General features: G+C 39.7%; 1 protein-coding gene across 19 annotated transcripts in view; it reads left to right on the top strand.

Moving 5' to 3' along the window:
• Positions 1-18,509, top strand: part of REV1 (REV1 DNA directed polymerase) — a 94,267-nt gene that overhangs the window by 49,583 nt on the left and 26,175 nt on the right. For 6 of the 19 annotated variants that reach the window (XM_008253431.4, XM_070068729.1, XM_051842644.2 and 3 more), the window contains 6 exons: positions 1,627-1,779; positions 7,040-7,740; positions 8,450-8,497; positions 10,430-10,537; positions 12,169-12,285; positions 16,787-16,895. In XM_008253431.4, the coding sequence (XP_008251653.2) occupies positions 1,627-1,779; positions 7,040-7,740; positions 8,450-8,497; positions 10,430-10,537; positions 12,169-12,285; positions 16,787-16,895 (1,236 nt within the window). Of the gene's footprint in view, positions 1-1,626; positions 1,780-7,039; positions 7,741-8,449; positions 8,498-10,429; positions 10,538-12,137; positions 12,286-14,919; positions 15,074-16,786; positions 16,896-18,509 lie in introns of those variants that run through there. The other 13 variants (XM_070068728.1, XM_070068731.1, XM_051842647.2 and 10 more) reach the window with 7 other exon arrangements.

Here is an 18,509-nt window from a genome sequence, read left to right on the forward strand (position 1 = left end):
GGAGTGTGACAACTTTGATTTTAAACCTATCAGTTTGAAATTTTGACCTAACGATTTACTAGACCATTTTTGTTATCAAAATGTTTTTTTAAAAAATGGGTTTTGGCATAAGTATATTGTTTGGTTATTGTAAAATTCGAGGTAAAAATACCTTAAGAGGTGGAATAGTCCTGTAACTCAACTTTCTACCAAGCAAAAATCAGTTAAAGACAGCTTAGGTGCCTGCCTTATGCAGCAGGTTAAGCCACTGCCTATGACCTTGGCATCCCATAGGAGTAATAGTTTGCTTCTAGTCTGCTCCACTTCCTATACAGCAACCTGCACCTGGGAAAGCAGTGGAAGATGGCCCAAGTGTTTGGGCCCTACAGCTGACCTGGGAGACCTGAGACCTGAATGGAGTTCCAGGCTCCTGGCTTAGCCTGGCCTTAGCCCCAGCTATTCTGGCCATCTAGGGGAGTGGGGAGTAAACCAGCTAATGAAAGATCTGTGAAACTGTCTGCCTTTCAAGTAAATAAATAAATCTTAAACAAAAGCTTAATGAAATTAATATTTGTTAATTCTGAAGTACAAAAGGAATTTGTTTAGAAATTTTGGTTAAAGTGCCAGTACCAGAAAATTCCATAGTGTTGGTATTGCCCTGGATTTCAGTGGTTAAACGTTGGGAATAGGATATATGTGGTAGCTTCTATCCTCTGAGAGTTCCTGTCTCTTAGCATTCTTCCCCGCCTTCCTCCAGATTTATCTGTGTTATTTGAAAGGCAGAGTTAGAGAGAGGGAAAGACCTTCTATCTGCTGGTTCATTCCTCAAATGACCACAGTGGGGCTGGGGCTGAGCCAGGCTGAAGCCAGAACACAGGAGCTTCTTCCAGTCTCCCACATGGGTATAGGTGACAAAGTGCTAGAACCATCTTCCACTACTTTCCCATGTGTATTAGCAGGGAGCTGGATTGGAAGTGGAGCAGCCGGAACTTGAACTAATGCCCATATGGGATGATGGTGCTGCAGGTGGTGGTTTAACCCACTATACCACAGCACAGGCCCCTCTTATCATTATAATATACACAATAATAGTATGAATCAGTTATTACTCTAAAGTTGAGATTCTTTATTTTGTCTTGTATTTTTATTTTGTCTTGTATTTTTATTTTACCGTTTTCAAATTGTGGAAATTTAGAATCCTCAATTCAGGTTACCTTCTAGAAAAGCTTATTAACTGACTTGCAATTTGAGAAAGCCTTAATCATTCTGTGTTAACAGAGGGGGAATAGAGATAAGATAAATATTAAAGTCATGAGAAATAAAATACTGACTAGTCCAGCTCTGTGCTTGCTGTTTTTCTCATCCAACTCTTGTTTGGATTTTTTTTTTTTTTACCTCTCATGTAAGATTGTTGGCCACTAATTTTTAAAATTACAGATGTATGTCTTTTCATGGGTGAAATGTCTTGTCCTTAAGTGTTAGATAAGATCATATTGTAGTAAGATCGCTGAAATGGAAACAGAAGAAATAAACTAAGAAGACAGGTGATGTATTGTTGGTGAAATCCTATCTTCAAGAACTCTGAGTTTTCATAAAGCTCATATTCACCAGTTATCAAACTAAAATAGTATTGCTATTCTGTTTCAGCATCAAAGCTGGGCGACTCCTGTCCTGCATTCCGTATCAGCTGTACAACAAGCAGTCTGCTGTGCAGAAAAGTCTCACCTTCAGTGCTGCGTGTAAACCTGAGGATCCCCTGCCAGGTCCAAGCAGTATAGCCAAACAATTCAACAACAGGGTGTAAGTTTATCTAGCTTGGGAATACTACATACCTGATGTTTAGCAAAGAAGATAGAGAAAAATACAAGCTGTGGCCTGTAGTAAACTTACTGAAATAATGTAAGGGTGTCTTACCTAAAAACTAGTTTTTTGACAGAAGTTTCATGAAATGTAAACAAAATTTTCCAGTTATACATTAGATTTTGTGTGAAATGAAATGAAATGATTAGTAAATTTTTTTTAGTTTCCTGAATATTATTTCTTCATAAGTAATTTGACATGGAGTGTTACTTTCACAGAAGACTGAACTAACCACATAACCATACTTTGGTTGTATGCCTTGTGTGTAAAGACAAGATGTCAATGTTTCTAGGTTATTTTTGAAAAATCAGAATTTGTATCTATAATTCTAAATATACAAGTATTTTATGTTAATAATAGTTTAGTTGCTGATGCTGAGTTACAGAATTGGGAATGAATGTAAACTTTATTTGATGTGATTTATCTCATTTTTTTAAAATACTGATTTAACCTTTATTCACAATAGTCCTGGGCAAATTGGTTTCATAAGTAATTGGTGTGTTGCCTTAACTTATATATCAGGTATTCATTATCATTAGTCTTCTTACTTATTAAATTGCTTGCTTTGGGAGTTTGATTTTTTTGTTTTCCAAAAGATCAGAAGTTAATTAACATGGGAGGATCCAAAATCACTATGTTCTCTAATTTCTGTGGTTATTTGGTATTTAACTTGTATTCACTTAACAAGCATATTGGAGTGTTTTTCTCATTACCTAAAGCTTTTACTTTTTTAGATAATAGTAAGGTATATAACCTGATATCTGAAAGCTTTTCCATAGAATATATATGAATTCACTTTTTTTCTTACACTAATTAAAGAGACAGTAGATATCTTTTCAAATTCTTCTTTCTGACAATTTTAGAAGAATTTACCTATTAAGTTTTACCTTTTTTTTTTTTTAAGATTTTATATATTTATTTGTGAAGTAGATTTAGAGAGGGGAGACAGAGAGAAGTCTTGCATCCACTGGTTCACTCCCCAAATGGCTGCAATGGCTGGAGCCTGGGCTAGGCCGGGTCGGGCGGGGCCAGTCTGAAGCCAGGAGCCAGAGGCTTCTTCCAGGTCTCCAACATGGGTGCAGGGTCCCAAGCACTTGGGCCATCTTCTGCTGCTTTCCCAGGGCATAGCAGAGAGCTGGATTGGAAGAGGAACAGCCAAGATACAAACCGGCATCTATTTGGGATGCCTGTGCTGCAGGTGGAGGCTTAGCCCACTATACTGCAGTGCTAACCCCATGGTTTACTTCTTGATAGATTTATGCTATTCCCTAATAGTTACTTATCTACCAGTGATATTTCCAGTATAGCTGCTTCATAATTGTCCATTTACCTAGGCTTAGAAACTATAGAAACACAAGAAATATTTATTAACAATATGTTTTCTTGAATATATGTGTTTCTGTTGCATGTGTTACTGTTAAAACCGGTACCCATATGGGATGCTGGCACTGAAGGTGGTGGCTTAACCTGCTATGCCATAGCACTGGCCCCTACTGTTAAGATTTTTTAGAGGGGCCGGCGCTGTGGCGCAGCAGGTTAACACCCTGGCCTGAAGTGCCGGCATCCCATATGGGCGCCGGTTTGAGACCCGGCTGCTCCACTTCCAATCCAGCTCTCCGCTATGGCCTGGGAAAGCCGTAGAAGACGGCCCAAGCCCTTGAGCCTCTGCACCCATGTGGGGGGCCCAGAAGAAGCTCCTGGCTCCTGACTTCAAATCGGCGCAGCTCTGACCGTTGCGGCCAACTGGGGAGTGAACCATCGGATGGAAGACCTCTCTCTCTCTCTCTCTTTTTTTTTGGACAGGCAGAGTGGACAGTGAGAGAGAGAAAGGTCTTCCTTTTGCCATTGGTTCACCCTCCAATGGCCATCGCAGTTGGCGCGCTATGGGGAGCTCATCGTGCTGATCCGGAGCCAGGAGCCAGGTGCCTCTCCTGGTCTCCCATGCGGGTGCAGGGCCCAAGGACTTGGGCCATCCTCCACTGCACTCCCTGGCCACAGTAGAGAGCTGGCCTGGAAGAGGGGCCACCAGGACAGAATCCGGCTCCCCGACCCAGACTAGAACCCAGTGTGCCGGCACCGCGAGGCAGAGGATTAGCCTATTGAGCCGCAGCTCCGGCTCGCTCGCTCTCTGGCTCTCCTCTCTCTGTGTAACTGCCTTGCAAATAAATAAATAAATCTTTAAAAAAAATTTTTTAGAAACATATTTTTACACAGAAAACTGAATGTAAGATTTTTTTAAAATAATTTTTAGTGCTTTTTTTTTGCTATGTTCAATTCATTTTATAAATCTGGGTTTTTTTTTTTTTTTTTAAAGATTTATTTATTTATTTAAAAGTCAGAGTTACACAGAGAAGGAGATCTGCTGATTCACTCTCCAGTTGTCTTAATAGCCAGAGCTGCGCTGATCTGAAGCCAGGATCTAGGAGCTTCTCAGGTCTTCCCACGTGGGTGTAGGGGCCCAAGGACTTGGGCCATCTTCTACTGCTTTTCCAGGTTATAGCGGAGAGCTGGATCAGAAATGGAGCAGCTAGGACTTGAACTGGCACCCACATGGGATGCCACAGGCTGCGGCTTTACCCACTACGCCACAGTACCAGCCCCTATAAATCTCTTTGAAATGTTCTTAAGAACTTTTGCTTTCTTGATTTCTGTTTATTGCAATGGACAGACTTTATTTGACATGTAACAAATTAGATTTTCTTTCCTTCCTCTATTAATCCTTTCCAGTTTTGTCTTCTATTTTCCCTTTCGCTGGTGTGATCATCTATGTGAATTGGATCTACTCAGAATTGGCTGTTATATTCTGTGAGATGGTTAGCCAGAGCCCAAGCCTACCTAGAAGTGGGTTGGTCATGTTTTGTATCTGACTTGTGTGCCTTTTCTATGTAGTCAGCCTGTCATTACTGATAAACCAAGTTGGTGTTAGAGTGCAAGACTATAGCCAGAACCTGGTAATCCAGTGGTGTTCTGACCTATGCCCTGGCACTGTCATCTGGATTGTAACTGTAAGTGTACTTAAGCTGTGGACATTCTCAATAGAATGCATTATTGCCCTGTAATGCAGGGTTGATTTTGTTGCTTAGATGATTTTATCATGCCAGTTAACTTTGTTGTTACAGAGCATTACCAGCAACATGTAGAGGAGCTGGGATGTGAGTTTAGCCTAAGATTTATTATTTATGAACTTGTCACTGGGAAGCTTGGTTCATACTGCCTTGGATTACCCTGGCATCTTAAATATATTTCTTATAAATAAAATGCCATTTTTTTCTTGTCGATAGTGTAAGTATTCTCATTCTTCTAGGTGTAAATTTTATTGAATTACCCCGAAACATTTACCTGGTTCTTTTTTTTTTTTTTTTTTTTTTTTTTTGACAGGCAGAGTGGACAGTGAGAGAGAGACAGAGAGAGGTCTTCCTTTTGCCGTTGGTTCACCCTCCAATGGCCGCCGCTGCAGCCGGCGCACCGCGCTGATCCGATGGCAGGAGCCAGGAGCCAGGTGCTTTTTCCTGGTCTCCCATAGGGTGCAGGGCCCAAGCACATGGGCCATCCTCCACTGCCTTCCCGGGCCACAGCAGAGAGCTGGCCTGGAAGAGGGGCAACCGGGAAAGAATCCGGTGCCCCGACCGGGACTAGAACCCGGTGTGCTGGTGCCGCTAGGCAGAGGATTAGCCTATTGAGCGGTGGCGCCAGCCCTGGTTCTTATTTTTTAATCTGCTTGTGTAATAGCCCTGTTGATGGGTTAATTGTAATTTTTTTTAAAGATTTATTTTATTTATTTGAAAGACAGAGATAGAGAGGTAGAGACAGAGAGAGAGGTCTTCCATCTGCTGGTTAACTCCCCAGATGGCCGCAATAGCTGGAGCTACACCGATCTGAAGCCAGGAGCCAGGAGCCAGGAGCTACCTCTACGTCTCCAATGTGGGTGCAGGGGCCCAAGGACTTGGGCCATCTTCTGCTTTCCCAGGCCATAGCAGAGAGCTAGATTGGAAGTGGAGCCGCCGGGTCTCAAACCGGTGCCCATATGCGATGCTGCTGCTTCAGGCCAGGGCATTAACCTGCTGTGCCACAGCACCGGCCCCGGTATTTTTTTTTTTAAGATTTATTTTATTTATTTGAAAGTCAGAGCCATACAGAGAGAGAAGGTGAGGCAGACAGAGAAAGAGGTCTTCCATCCACTGGTTCACTCCCCAACTGGCCGCAACTGCTGGAGCTGCATTGATCTGGAGCCAGGAGCTTCCCTCGGGTCCCCACACAGGAGCAGGGGCAGGCTAGCCTCCATTGCTTTCCCAGGCCACCAGCAGAGAGCTGAATTGGAAGTGGAGCAGTTGGGACTCGAACTGGCACCCATATGGGATGCTAGCACTGCAGGCAGCTCCACCGCCATGCACAGCACTGGCCCCCAGTTGGTAGTTTTTTCCTGATTAAAACTAACTGCCCTCAGTACTTTAATCCTGTTACGGCATTATTGGATTTAAGATGGTGAATAGTGCTTTACAGGAAAGCTAACTGAAACTAGAAATGAGAATTCAAATAAAGTTTTTTAACCACTTTTGTGGAAGTTAATCATAGTGTGTTAATTTAGCAAGTAGTTACTGATTTTGTAAACGCCAAGCACTGTGCTTTGGACATTCGGCATTTAGAGCTTACAGATTCAATTAAGATTTTGTGGTAAAAGCGATTAAAAATAGTTTCTTTCATTTTTCTTCAGCTATGAATAAGATTCAATCATATTTCTTCTTTTGGACTCTCTGAAGTGGGGAAATAAGTCCCAAAACCTAACAGACTGTGTTCTAGAATTTTTCTAGTAATCTTGCTACTGTGATTTAGTGAAGAATTATCATTTGTCAGAACAGAATGAATATAAAGTTTTGGTTTAATTTTCAAGAGCTTTTTTTTCCCCTCCTAACTTTATTTGAGACAGAAATAAAGATTTTGTCTTGATTTACTCCCCAAAGGACTACACCAGACAGAAGTGAACCAGGATGAAGTTGGGAGCCAGGAACCAGAGCACATGAAAATAGGGTACAGGAATTCCACCAGTTGGTGTAACTGCTAAGCCAGTAATCCACTCCCTGTCTTTGCTGTTTGTAAAGAGGGCGATAACCAAGTGTTTATCACTCTAAGAAAAAAAATTTAAGAAAAAACTGTTCAGCCTGAAAGACATTACTAACTTAAATAATTGTTTTTTTTGCTTTAGAAATCACATAATTAAGAAGATTGAGACAGAAAATGAAGTCAAAATCAATGGAATGAATAGTTGGAATGAAGATACAAGTAATGATTTTAGCTTTGTGGATCTGGAGCAGACCCTTCCAGGAAAGAATCAGAATGGAATTCTGCATCCCAGAGGCAGCAGTGCCATTTTTAATGGACACACTCATAGCTCTAATGGTGCCTTAAAGACACAGGATTGCTCCGTGCCCCTGGGCAACAGTGTTGCCAGCAGGCTTTCTCCAGACTCTGCCCAGGAGAAGGCAGCTGAGAAGAGCAGCGCTGATTTCAGAGACTGCACGCTGCAGCAGCCGCAGCAGAGCGCCAGAAGCGCAGATGCATTGCAGAATCCTCACAGAACTAGTTCCTTCTCTTCATCTTTGCACAGTAACATTAAAATCAATGGTGCTCACCATTCCACTGTTCAGGGGCCTTCAAGCACAAAAAGCACTTCTTTAGTACCTACTGTTAGCAAGGCAGCACCTTCAGTGCCATCCAAACCCTCAGACTGCAATTTTATTTCAGACTTCTATTCTCATTCAAGACTGCATCACATAGCAACATGGAAATGTGAATTGACTGAGTTTGTCAATATGCTACAAAGACAAAGTAGTGGTATCTTTCCAGGAAGGGAAAAGTTAAAAAAAATGAAATCAGGCAGGTCTGCCCTTGTTGTAACTGACACAGGTAGATAACTTACTAAAATTGTTTTTCTTAAGAAACGGTCATGTTTGATCCTTATCTTTATATCTTTATGCCCTTATATCATCATTGGTATTCTAATGAATGCTGAGTACTCATAAAGTCTCTGCGGATATCAGGTTTTACGTTACAGTAAATACTGCAGATTATGGAAAGCTTCCTTATTAATTTTTTAACTTCAGATTTAATTGTGGCTCACTGGAAATTTTCAGGTAATTTGGATAATAACACGGTTGGGATTCTGAGCATTCTGTTGCTCATGTAGACCTTATCAGTTGTTGAAATTTTGACCTGTGTAAATCTGACATGTTTTAATTCAGTGCTTAAACTCCTGTAAGAATGAAATTGATTTGGTAAGACTAATTGTTGATTTCTAGAAGATTACATCATAGTGATTTTTTCAAAAGCAAATAACTTTGACATATAACTGCTGTAATTATAGTGAAAAACTTATAGTGAGATTAAGTATTTTCACATCTTAAGTAGATCTGTTAATTGTATATTGTTTTGTTGTACTTTCCTTCTCATCAAAAACAGACCCAACAGTAAGTGGGCTATATTGTGGTGCCAGTTATTATAAGTTACTATCTGGTTGAGGGTTTAGTTGCCTTTTTTTAAAATATAGGGTTTTTTTTTTTTTTTCTTAAGAGAAACAGATCTCAGAGATTATCTAATACTACCCTTTAATTCATAGTGGTGGACACTGAGGTAAAGAGAGAAGCTCCTGGTTCTGCCCTTACTAGTAAGTGTTAGAGACTCTTGGTGTGGATTTTTTCTGTTATCTTTGACTATGTTTGATGTCTTCCTACATCGTGGCTTGGCCTTGAAACCTGAAGGTTATTTTTTTTTTCACCAGAAATCTTTTATTTAAGATATACAAACTTCATGCATTTTATGAATACATATTTGATTCTTCCCACCTGGTTATTTAATTTTGAAAGCTTCAAAGAACTATTATGAGTTAGTTCAAGAATGTGAATAAAGTGAGAAATTATTATATTGCTTAAAAGCAGTTAGTAGGTATTTGGTTCATGCATTCTGAACTACGTGAACATGTAAAATCATTAGTTTGAGTTGTTTACATTATGTTTATGTAATACTTTAATACAGCAGAATTGTGATTATTAAGATTTTAAATCATTTCTCATGAAAATATGGAGGGTGGTAAGGACATACATGGCTTTGGAATTCAGTAGCTTAGCCTGCGTCCACATCTTGGCTCTGCTGCTCTGTACGGCAGAACCGTGGGCAAGGCTGCTCTCCTCCCTCAGCCTTGTTTCCTTTCTGTCAAGGAGTGACTGCCTCTGCTCACCTTAGGAGGTTGTAAGCTTAAGAAAGATAACATGAACAAAGGTTCAGTGCCTCTCACATAGTGAGAACTAGGTCAGTGCCATCCCATTCGCAGTCTGGCAAATGGAGTTGTCCATAACTTACAGAGGGTCGATCTAAAGTTTTTGGAAGCCTATTATAAAGACTATTCTCAGGTACTAAGATATTCTGAAACCTATTAGAGGAAAATTCCTGTATGAGATTCAAGCTCTGTACATTCAGAGTCCTTATTTCCAGGACTTAGGTCTCTGGAAGGCAAAGGATGAGACTGATCAGGGAGGAAAAGTGGCCGGGACTGGCTTAGTGTTAACATAACCCTCATGAAGGGTGTTAGAACCTGTTGTCCTGCGGAGAAGACACTTTTGTCTCCTTAAGTGTGTGTCAGAGCTGTTTATAGGGGAAAAATTCCACTGATACACAGAATATTGTGGGTTATTGTTTTTTAAGATTTATTTATTTGAAAGGCAGGGTTACAGAGAGGGAGAGAGGTTTACTATCCACTGTTCATGCTGCATCCGCTTGGGGTCCCCCACATGGGTGCGGGGGCCCAGGCACATGAGCCATCCCTCATTGCTTTCCCACGCACATTAGCAGGGAGCTGGATCAGAAGTGGAGTAGCCAGGACATGAAACAGTGTCCGGACGAGTGGGATGCCGGCATCACAGGGAGCTGCCTAATCCGCTGTGCAGCAACGCTGGCCCCAGGCTGTTTTACATAGTATTCCTGAAGTACATCTACTCAGACCAGTAGCATGGTAGTTTTAAGAATTCTGAAATCAAATGAAAATGAATGTCAGCTCAGGCTGTGTTAAGAGAAGCAGGTTATAATCTGTAAAATGGGTGATAAAATTGCCTGCCTCATAGTTTTGTGAGGACTTAGATATATACGTAAACATCTATCACACCTACCAAGCACTGGATGGTAGTAGCCATTTTAATTGTTATTTTGTCAAGGAATGTTTTGTAGACTCTGACGGTGCTCATGAAGCATTAATTAGCTCCCTGTAACTACAGGTATGAAGACACTTGGGTACATTTCTGTAAGCCAGCATTATAGGAATTACTATAAGCTGTGTAACAAACTATTTTAGGTAGAGGCTTAGTTTTTAGAATGTAGAGGAGGCAAGCATGGTATCTTCAGAATTGATTTGAAATTATGTTTGGAAGCAAATTAGATTTCTGTTAAGGTAGTAGAAGTTCCCTGTAATAAATAGTCTGTATTTTTAAAGACTCCATTCTGTTTGTAAGCATCTTTTAAATACAGTTCTAACATTCACTAGACCTAGTATTTTTTATATATTAAAAAAAAGTGGTTTGGGGTTTGAATACTCTCTTTTTCCTTCCAGGAAATATGTCGGTATTGAGTTCACCCAGACATCAGAGCTGTATAATGCATGTTGATATGGATTGCTTCTTTGTGTCAGTGGGTATACGCAATAGACCAGATCTCAAAGGTCTGTATCTTTGTTTGTGTTTTAAGAAAATTGATACATTGTTAACAAATAAGTATTCTAAGAGAACACTGAAGAGATTTTTTTCCCCTGGTTTGCCTAGGCCAGTTGAGTTCCTGCTTCAGTTTTTGCTCCCCATTATTAAGAACAGTGTAGAAGTTAGGGAGCTCTCCATTGCTGCAGAGAGCAACTCTGCAAGGAAGAATATTCCTCTTCAGCTTGTCAATCTAGGATTAAACAGGCAGGGGGCTGCATTGAGTGTTTTCTGTATTTCTGTTTATAGTTATTTCTCCCTTATTAATGAGTGGAAATGTTACGGTAGCCCCATCTTTAAAACTTGGTTCACTAGGCTTTCTCTTGAGTGAGTAACTTGATTAAGTGTCCTGATGCAAGTGAGTAGAATCATTTTGTATTACTGAATTTTGCTAGAATATGTCAGATTGTTTAGGCAGTATTTGTTGTAATGAAATCTCAGGTGTTTGAACTCATAAAAACTTTTTGAAGTATTTATTCTGGATTTTTCAGTAGTTATTTCTGTCTGGAAGAGATTAACTATGTTAGTATTTTCTTCTGAGAGTCATTCCCCTTAAAAAGAGAGAATAGCTAATTATGGCACAGAGGCTGCTGAGTTTATACAAGGGCTTTATTTTTGTCATGCATATTTCCTGCTGTATCTCTGAAAGGAGTTTTCAGAATGTTTAAAAATTAATTTTAGCCCAAGAGACCTTTAATGCATTGTTGGGAGTTTTTCTTTTGTACTTACAGCAGATGGTTTCAGTAAATACATATAAATCATCTATGATATTGCTTTTAGTTATCTTGTAACTTAACACATACACAAAAGAAATGAAAGTAATTTTGTAATGAAAGCAAAAACCCAAGGACTGTAGACTTATTTTTTTATATCGTTGTGAAACTGAAAGATGAATATAGATGTTAGCCCATTTGTCTGATTTCAGAACCATAAGAAGTGTTTTATATATGTATGTATATGGATTTTAGTTTTTCTATCTCCCCTTTCCCAGTCTGACTCTCAGACCTCAGTTGGCTATTTTGTATTGAAAGAGATAAAAAAGCCGGCGCCACGGCTCACTAGGCTAATCCTCCACCTTGCGGCGCCGGCACACCGGGTTCTAGTCCCGGTCGGGGCGCCGGATTCTGTCCCGATTGCCCCTCTTCCAGGCCAGCTCTCTGCTGTGGCCAGGGAGTGCAGTGGAGGATGGCCCAAGTGCTTGGGCCCTGCACCCCATGGGAGACCAGGAGAAGCACCTGGCTCCTGCCATCGGATCAGCGCGGTGCGCCAGCCGCGGCGGCCATTGGAGGTGAACCAATGGCAAAGGAAGACCTTTCTCTCTGTCTCTCACTGTCCACTCTGCTTGTCAAAAAATTAAAAAAAAAAAAAAAAAAAAAAACTTTAGAAAACTAAGTGACAGTGCTACGTTTAGCTTGAACAGTTGTATCAAAATTATCACAGATAATTTTTTTGTAGAGTGCTGAAAAGCGTAGATGATGTTTGCATGTTGATAATCTTTACAGACAGTAGCTTCTTTAGGGGTAAACACCTAAATAAAGCTAATGTTGTTAATAACATTTCTGTTCTTAGATGCAGACTAAATTTATTCTGCTCGTCACAGGAAAACCAGTGGCTGTGACAAGTAACAGAGGCACAGGAAGGGCACCTTTACGTCCTGGTGCTAACCCGCAGCTGGAGTGGCAGTATTACCAGAATAAACTCCTGAAAGGCAAAGCAGGTACAAGTGAGCTCTCTTTGAAAAGTCATAGTGCTCCTGTGATGACTTCTAGATTTGCTGTTGATCCTGTTACAGAAAAGAGAGTGGAGTTGCAGTAATTAGCTTTTCTTCCATTTGAGGGTTTTAAGGATGCCAGTGATATTTTAAAGCAAAATCTGAATTTAACAGAAATGACTTGTTGTATAGTTATTCTTCGTTGTATTGGATGGTGATTTTTTTTTTTTTGGAGCAGTGAAGAATGTTTTGAATGGTGTGATTAAGTTTACCTTACAAAAACCAAGGACATCTTTTTGTAGAAGCTTCTATCTGTATATACTTAGGAGTTAATTAACTAATTATTTCGTAATACCATCACAATAAGGACATTAAAATTTATGTTCCTCAAGATTTATGTAATCATTCTCCGTGTCCTTTATAGAACCTATTTCATATGAGAACATTTTCTTTCCTCTCTGGGGTTTTAGATTTTGGTTATTGGGGCCGGCAGGTTAAGCTGCCACTAGTGATGCCGGCACTTCATATGAGTAAGTCCTGGCCACTCCACTTCCTATCCAGCTTCCTGCTAATGTACCTAAGAAAGCAGCAGAAAATGGCCCACATGATTGGGCCATTGCCACCATGTGGGAGACCCAGATGGAGTGCCAGGCTCCTGGCTTCAGCCTGGCCCATTCCTGGCCACTGAGGCTATTTGGGGAGTGAACCAGTTGAATAGAAGATTGATCCCTCTGTTTCCCTCCCTGGAACTCTGCCTTTAAAATAACTAAAAAATGGATATTAATTAAAAAAAATCAAGTTATGCTAATTATAATATTCATTAAGATTTTGCATGTTCTGTTTTTTCCCCTGAGAAATGTTTGCTTAGAAATTAATTGTTTGATCCTGATTGGTTTCCACATAATGACTTGGAAGACAAAAGTTCTTAAAAACTTAGCCTTTCAGAAAAATACTAATCAAAAAAATGTCATAAATTAGGTGTGCAGTGGAATGGAAGGTATGTCACTTGATTTTCTCCCAATTATTTCAGTTCTATAGTTAGTTAAAAACACTGGACTTACTAGAAACTACCTCAGTGAAAGTAAGGCAAAAGGAAAGCCAGTAGGTGTTTATGAGAACTTATTTTGGGATTAGGGTCTTTTTGTCGGTTGTGATTATCTTGTTTACATGGTATAAGTGCAAAAGAAAATAATTTTAGGCACATATTTATACCTTGTGTGTAGATACATTTTACAGATTTTTCTAAAGCTTTTCCTTGTCATTAAAAATCTTTTTTAAAGATTTTGAGATTTTAGAATTCTGTATGTCATGAGCAGTGGAATAGCTGCTTGTTGAGTGAGTTATTTTGGTGTGGGTTGTTTAGGTATTACTAGTGTGGTTTTGTAGTAGGTTGGTTTCTCTTGTATTTTCTATGTGGTCTTATCAGAAAGATCAAATATTAAATTCTAGGAGACAAGAAATAGTAACTTTAGGAAGTACACAATACTTGTCACACAGTGGGCACTTACTGGATGAGAATGTTGGAAAAACTACTTGTGTATGTTGTTCAGCATCTCAGTTACTTGGTTCTCAGTCTGGTGGGTGGAGTCTTGAGTTTGTGACACTCATCCTGTATGTTCAAAAGCGTATATTTATTTAGAGTTTTAACCTTGGCAAGTGTGTTTTTTGAGTAGCAAGAAGTTAGTCTTTGTTTTTTATTCCTTCACAGTTCTCACTATAGGTGGTTTATTAACAGAATACTGGTGTTCATTATTTAGTTTCCCTCATCAGCTTAGCCACCAGGTTTTCATAACATCTTGATGTTTTATAATTTCACAACCCTTTTCATTGTTAAATTTGGTAAATTTAAGGAGAAATACTTAAATTTCACTTGACTGTTGAAAATTGTAAAAAAAAAAAAAAGATTTTCCTTTCACTAGAAAAGTTGAAACGTGAACTTAATACTAGTGCTTTAACTTTGTCATTTACTTTTACTTCCTAACCTTTTTGACCCATTAAGAGCTTACCAAGATATTTCTACATGTAAAAGTAGACTGAACTTTTTCATGATGTTTGTTTGCAACTCACCTTGTGCTCAGAACTTTTTTTTTTTTTATGCTTTTGTTGCTCTCTCCTTTCTGTCCTTCCATCTTTCTTTCTCTGGGTCATTATTAGGCCTGGTCCCAAGTATGAAAACATTGAGAATCAGTGTAGGGATTAGAACCTGTAAACTAGATTTAAAAAAAAAAATCACTTCTAATCATGGTTGACCAATATAACTAAGCAAAAGTATTAGGACAGATTATCATCGGGAGTCCTTTTTAGAAACTGGTCTCTTAGTCACCATAGTTCGGCCCGGATAACCAGGAGATCTCATCCTGCCATAACTTCCTTTGGAAGCTGCTTCTTGAGAAGTACCCAGTAGCGACACTTCTCATTTAGGATCTCATTTTGGAACCATTTATGTCCCAGATCTTATGGCTGAAGCTTTTTCCCCCTTTCTGAATTCCCAGGAGACAGTGTTTCCTGTCAGCAGCCTCAGTTTTCATTCTAAAACTGCAGTTTAAAAAATCGTGCTAGTCATAGATTTATTCTCAGCGATTTCTTTTTCACAGACTTGGGTCCTGGCCTCTGATTTCTCCAACCGTTCTTCCACATTCTCCATGTGCCCGTCTAGTTTGTCAAGTTTTGATGAGCAGTTCTCCACTTTGCCCTCCAATGAGGACAGTGTGTCCCTGCATTTCCCTGAATCTCACAGGAAGCAACTCACTCCGCTGGTGGAGGGACCCACGCACTCTGCTGCACTGTGGAACAGGTCAGCCAGCCCAGGGAAGAGAGGAGCACCGTGGTGCTGCTCACAGGCCAGGGCGTTGGGGGCGCATGGACCACAGGCTGTTCTCGCCTGCCTCGAGTGTGAGCCTTCTGTGATTTCCCAGACAGGTTATCCTAGGTTAATTATGCCTTAAAATACAAAAGCCACATAACCCCCCAACTTTCAGGGCATAACTCCCAGTTTACACCTTTGAAAGGCAGTTGGTTGTGGCTGTTCAAGCTTTAGCACTACTTTTTTTTTTTTTTTTTTTTTTTTTTTTGTCTAGTAGCACCCTCTGTTGAATTCTTAAGAGATTTTCAGCTAAGAATAATTTAAATTTAGTAGTCTCTTATGAGCCTTCAGAAACACTGGGTGATACGCTCTGCATTCTGTGTTCAGTTTATATTAGTACAGTTTGTTACATTTGATCGGAATTCATAGTTTACGTACTCTGTTTTTATTTTTGGTACCAGTAGAAATTGACCTTAGATGCTAATCCTCAAAATTTGGTATGCATTTTTGCTGTGCATTTGTGGGTGCTGGATTCCAGAAATGCTTGTGTGGATAGGGTTGCACAGTTAGATAAGAGATGTTGGTGATGATTGGTCAAACCAGGAAGAGTTATTTTAGTACATGAAGACAGCTCCTTTGTCATGTTTTAAGCTTCTGAGATGAACAGAAGTACAATGCTGTGTTTGTTAGTTGTGTATCATTAGTGTACTCAAGATAGGCTTGTCTAGAATTAGCTGAAGAGATGTTTTGTTTATAATAAAAATATGGCTGAGATTGTGTCTTTAGGATATAATATCCTTTTTTACAGCATATGCTTCTTACAGCCTGATAGTATTATGCCCAGAAATCTATGACTGACTGTGTTTTAATCTATTTCTCAATTCCTGGTGAAGCTGAAGGTGGAAAAGAAGTATAGTGGCATGTAACCAGTAGGCTTTCTGCGGCTTTTATTTGGTAATGCAGAGTTGTACCTTTGTTTTAGGTATGAAGAGATATTGGTGAGCTGTGCTGTGTAGGCTAGAGTTGTGTTCATTGAAGCAGTTGATATTCTGATCATCTTGAGCGTCTGAACATGCGCTATTACATCAAAAGTAGAATTACTTGAAAGGAGTGGTCATATCGTGAAGCTCTTTTTACCTAATGTCTGTTCAAAAGGAAAAGCTTAAATTTAGGATGAAACCTCTTCATGTTATGTGACCTACTAAATTATTGTTTGATCAGACAGCTGATGGGAATGTCATGTGTTGAACATGGTAATTAGCTTTGATTGTTCTTTTAGGAAACACCAAAGGTTATTCTGAGAAATTCGTTTTTGCCATGAGTTCGTTCTCACTACAGAGAACTGTACAGTCCTTTCAGGGCTATTGGAGGGAGTTCATCTCCCGGATCAGTTTGCATCCTTGTCTGCCTCAAGGGACAGAATATTTTATCTTTATTTTTCATGTATTTTTAAAAATCTGTTATTAAAATAGGGCACTTTGAATTTATTGTAATAAGTTGATTGGCTGCTGATGAAAGGTATAATGGAAGTAAGCCATTTTTAGTTAACAGCTTTCCTTTGTAAATAAGGATATATGATACCAATGGAGATAACTATTATCTGGATTTACTGAACAGTTATAAATGAAAATAATGGAAAATATGTTTTAAGTAAGAAAAAATCAGTTTTTATCATATAATCATTAAATTGTACTATTTTAAAAGCAGATTTACCAGATTCATCAATGTGGGAGACTCAAGATTCTGTACAAACCAATGGAATTGATTCTGTTTTGTCAAAGGCTGAAATTGCATCTTGTAGTTACGAAGCCAGGTATGTAGAAGTCAAGTGTGCTCCAATTCCTAGTGAAAAGTTGATTTAATTAATTTTCTTTGCATCTTTTGAAGTGGATCCAGACATGCTGCTCAGGCCTCTGATTTAAGTGTTTTGCAGTCTTGCTATGTACAGAAATGTTTTTGTCTTAGTCCTCAGCTGCCTTCTTCCCTGACCTTACCCACCACACATCTAGATCAGTAACTTCATAATTTCCAGATGAACCAGTCTGTCTTAAGGTGAAAACCAAAAAGAGGGAGCACTGTCGTTTTTATTGTCTTTTGAAACATAAAATTAAAGAGAATTTTTTTGAATGAGAAAGAGCTTTAGTATGTAGCTACTCTAATCTTTTTACAGATTGGAAGAACTTGTAATAACACTCTGTTGTTTTCAATTATGTTAAAACTTGATTACTTTTTAGGACGGCGCTGCGGCTCACTAGGCTAATCCTCCACCTTGCGGCGCCGGCACACCGGGTTCTAGTCCCGGTCGGGGCGCCGGATTCTGTCCCGGTTGCCCCTCTTCCAGGCCAGCTCTCTGCTGTGGCCAGGGAGTGCAGTGGAGGATGGCCCAAGTGCTTGGGCCCTGCACCCCATGGGAGACCAGGAGAAGCACCTGGCTCCTGCCATCGGATCAGCGCAGTGCGCCGGCCGCAGTGCGCCAGCCGCGGCGGCCATTGGAGGGTGAACCAACGGCAAAGGAAGACCTTCCTCTCTCTCTCTCTCACTGTCCACTCTGCCTGTCAAAAAAATAAATAAATAAAAAAATAAATAAAAAAAAATAAAAACTTGATTACTTTTTAAATTATAAGTAAAAATTTCATAATGGTTTACCTGATACTCTTTTCATTAAAAATTGGTAATAGGTTTGTTAATAAACAATGAAATAACCAATTATAACCAATAATAGCTATAAAAATAGAAGGAGCAATAATTAACTAATTTAAACTAGAAATCTTTTTTCTTTCTTGGTAACTGAACACATTTTTAGGTTTCTAACAGCAGGCACACATTGTTGGCGAGTGTTAAAGGCTTCAGTGTGTGATTGAAGGGTGACCTCTGCATCTGGCAGTCACAGTTGTGCTCAGCATCCGGAGGGTGCGGCTGTCAGTCAGTCTTTAGGTTTTGTATCTGCACCCTTACCGTGCCAACTCTCTAGGGTGCCCTGCCACACCCAGCACTCCCAAGATGAATGATGGTTGGAAAGTGCCAGAGCTGCCCCAAGGGGAGACGTGTTAGCAGCTCCTGAAGGCTTGATTCTAGGAACTTCAGTTTTGTCCAGGCTCTTGGTTTCTATTGGAGTCTGGATGGTGTGTTTGTATTGACTCACAGGTGGAGACTGTCAAGCTGAATGCCTAACAGAGTAATTGGGGTGACAGTGTACGAGCTAGACATTATGTAGCAATGACAACTGTCTCTTCTACGGAAATGCACAAAGTGATGAAAATGAATTTAGGTCGGAACAAACCCCAAAACTATGCGATTTTTATCCTGTAATTATAAATTTTCCATTTTGTAGTATATACATTTTTGTGCCTATCCAACAGGTATTTTTTTCCTTAATGAGAGGTTTTTTAAAGAATTTAAAGTACAAATGAAAAATGGTATTAGAGAA

Source organism: Oryctolagus cuniculus, chromosome 2 (genome assembly GCF_964237555.1).
Source record: "Oryctolagus cuniculus chromosome 2, mOryCun1.1, whole genome shotgun sequence".
In the NCBI taxonomy this organism is placed as follows: Eukaryota; Metazoa; Chordata; class Mammalia; order Lagomorpha; family Leporidae; genus Oryctolagus; species Oryctolagus cuniculus.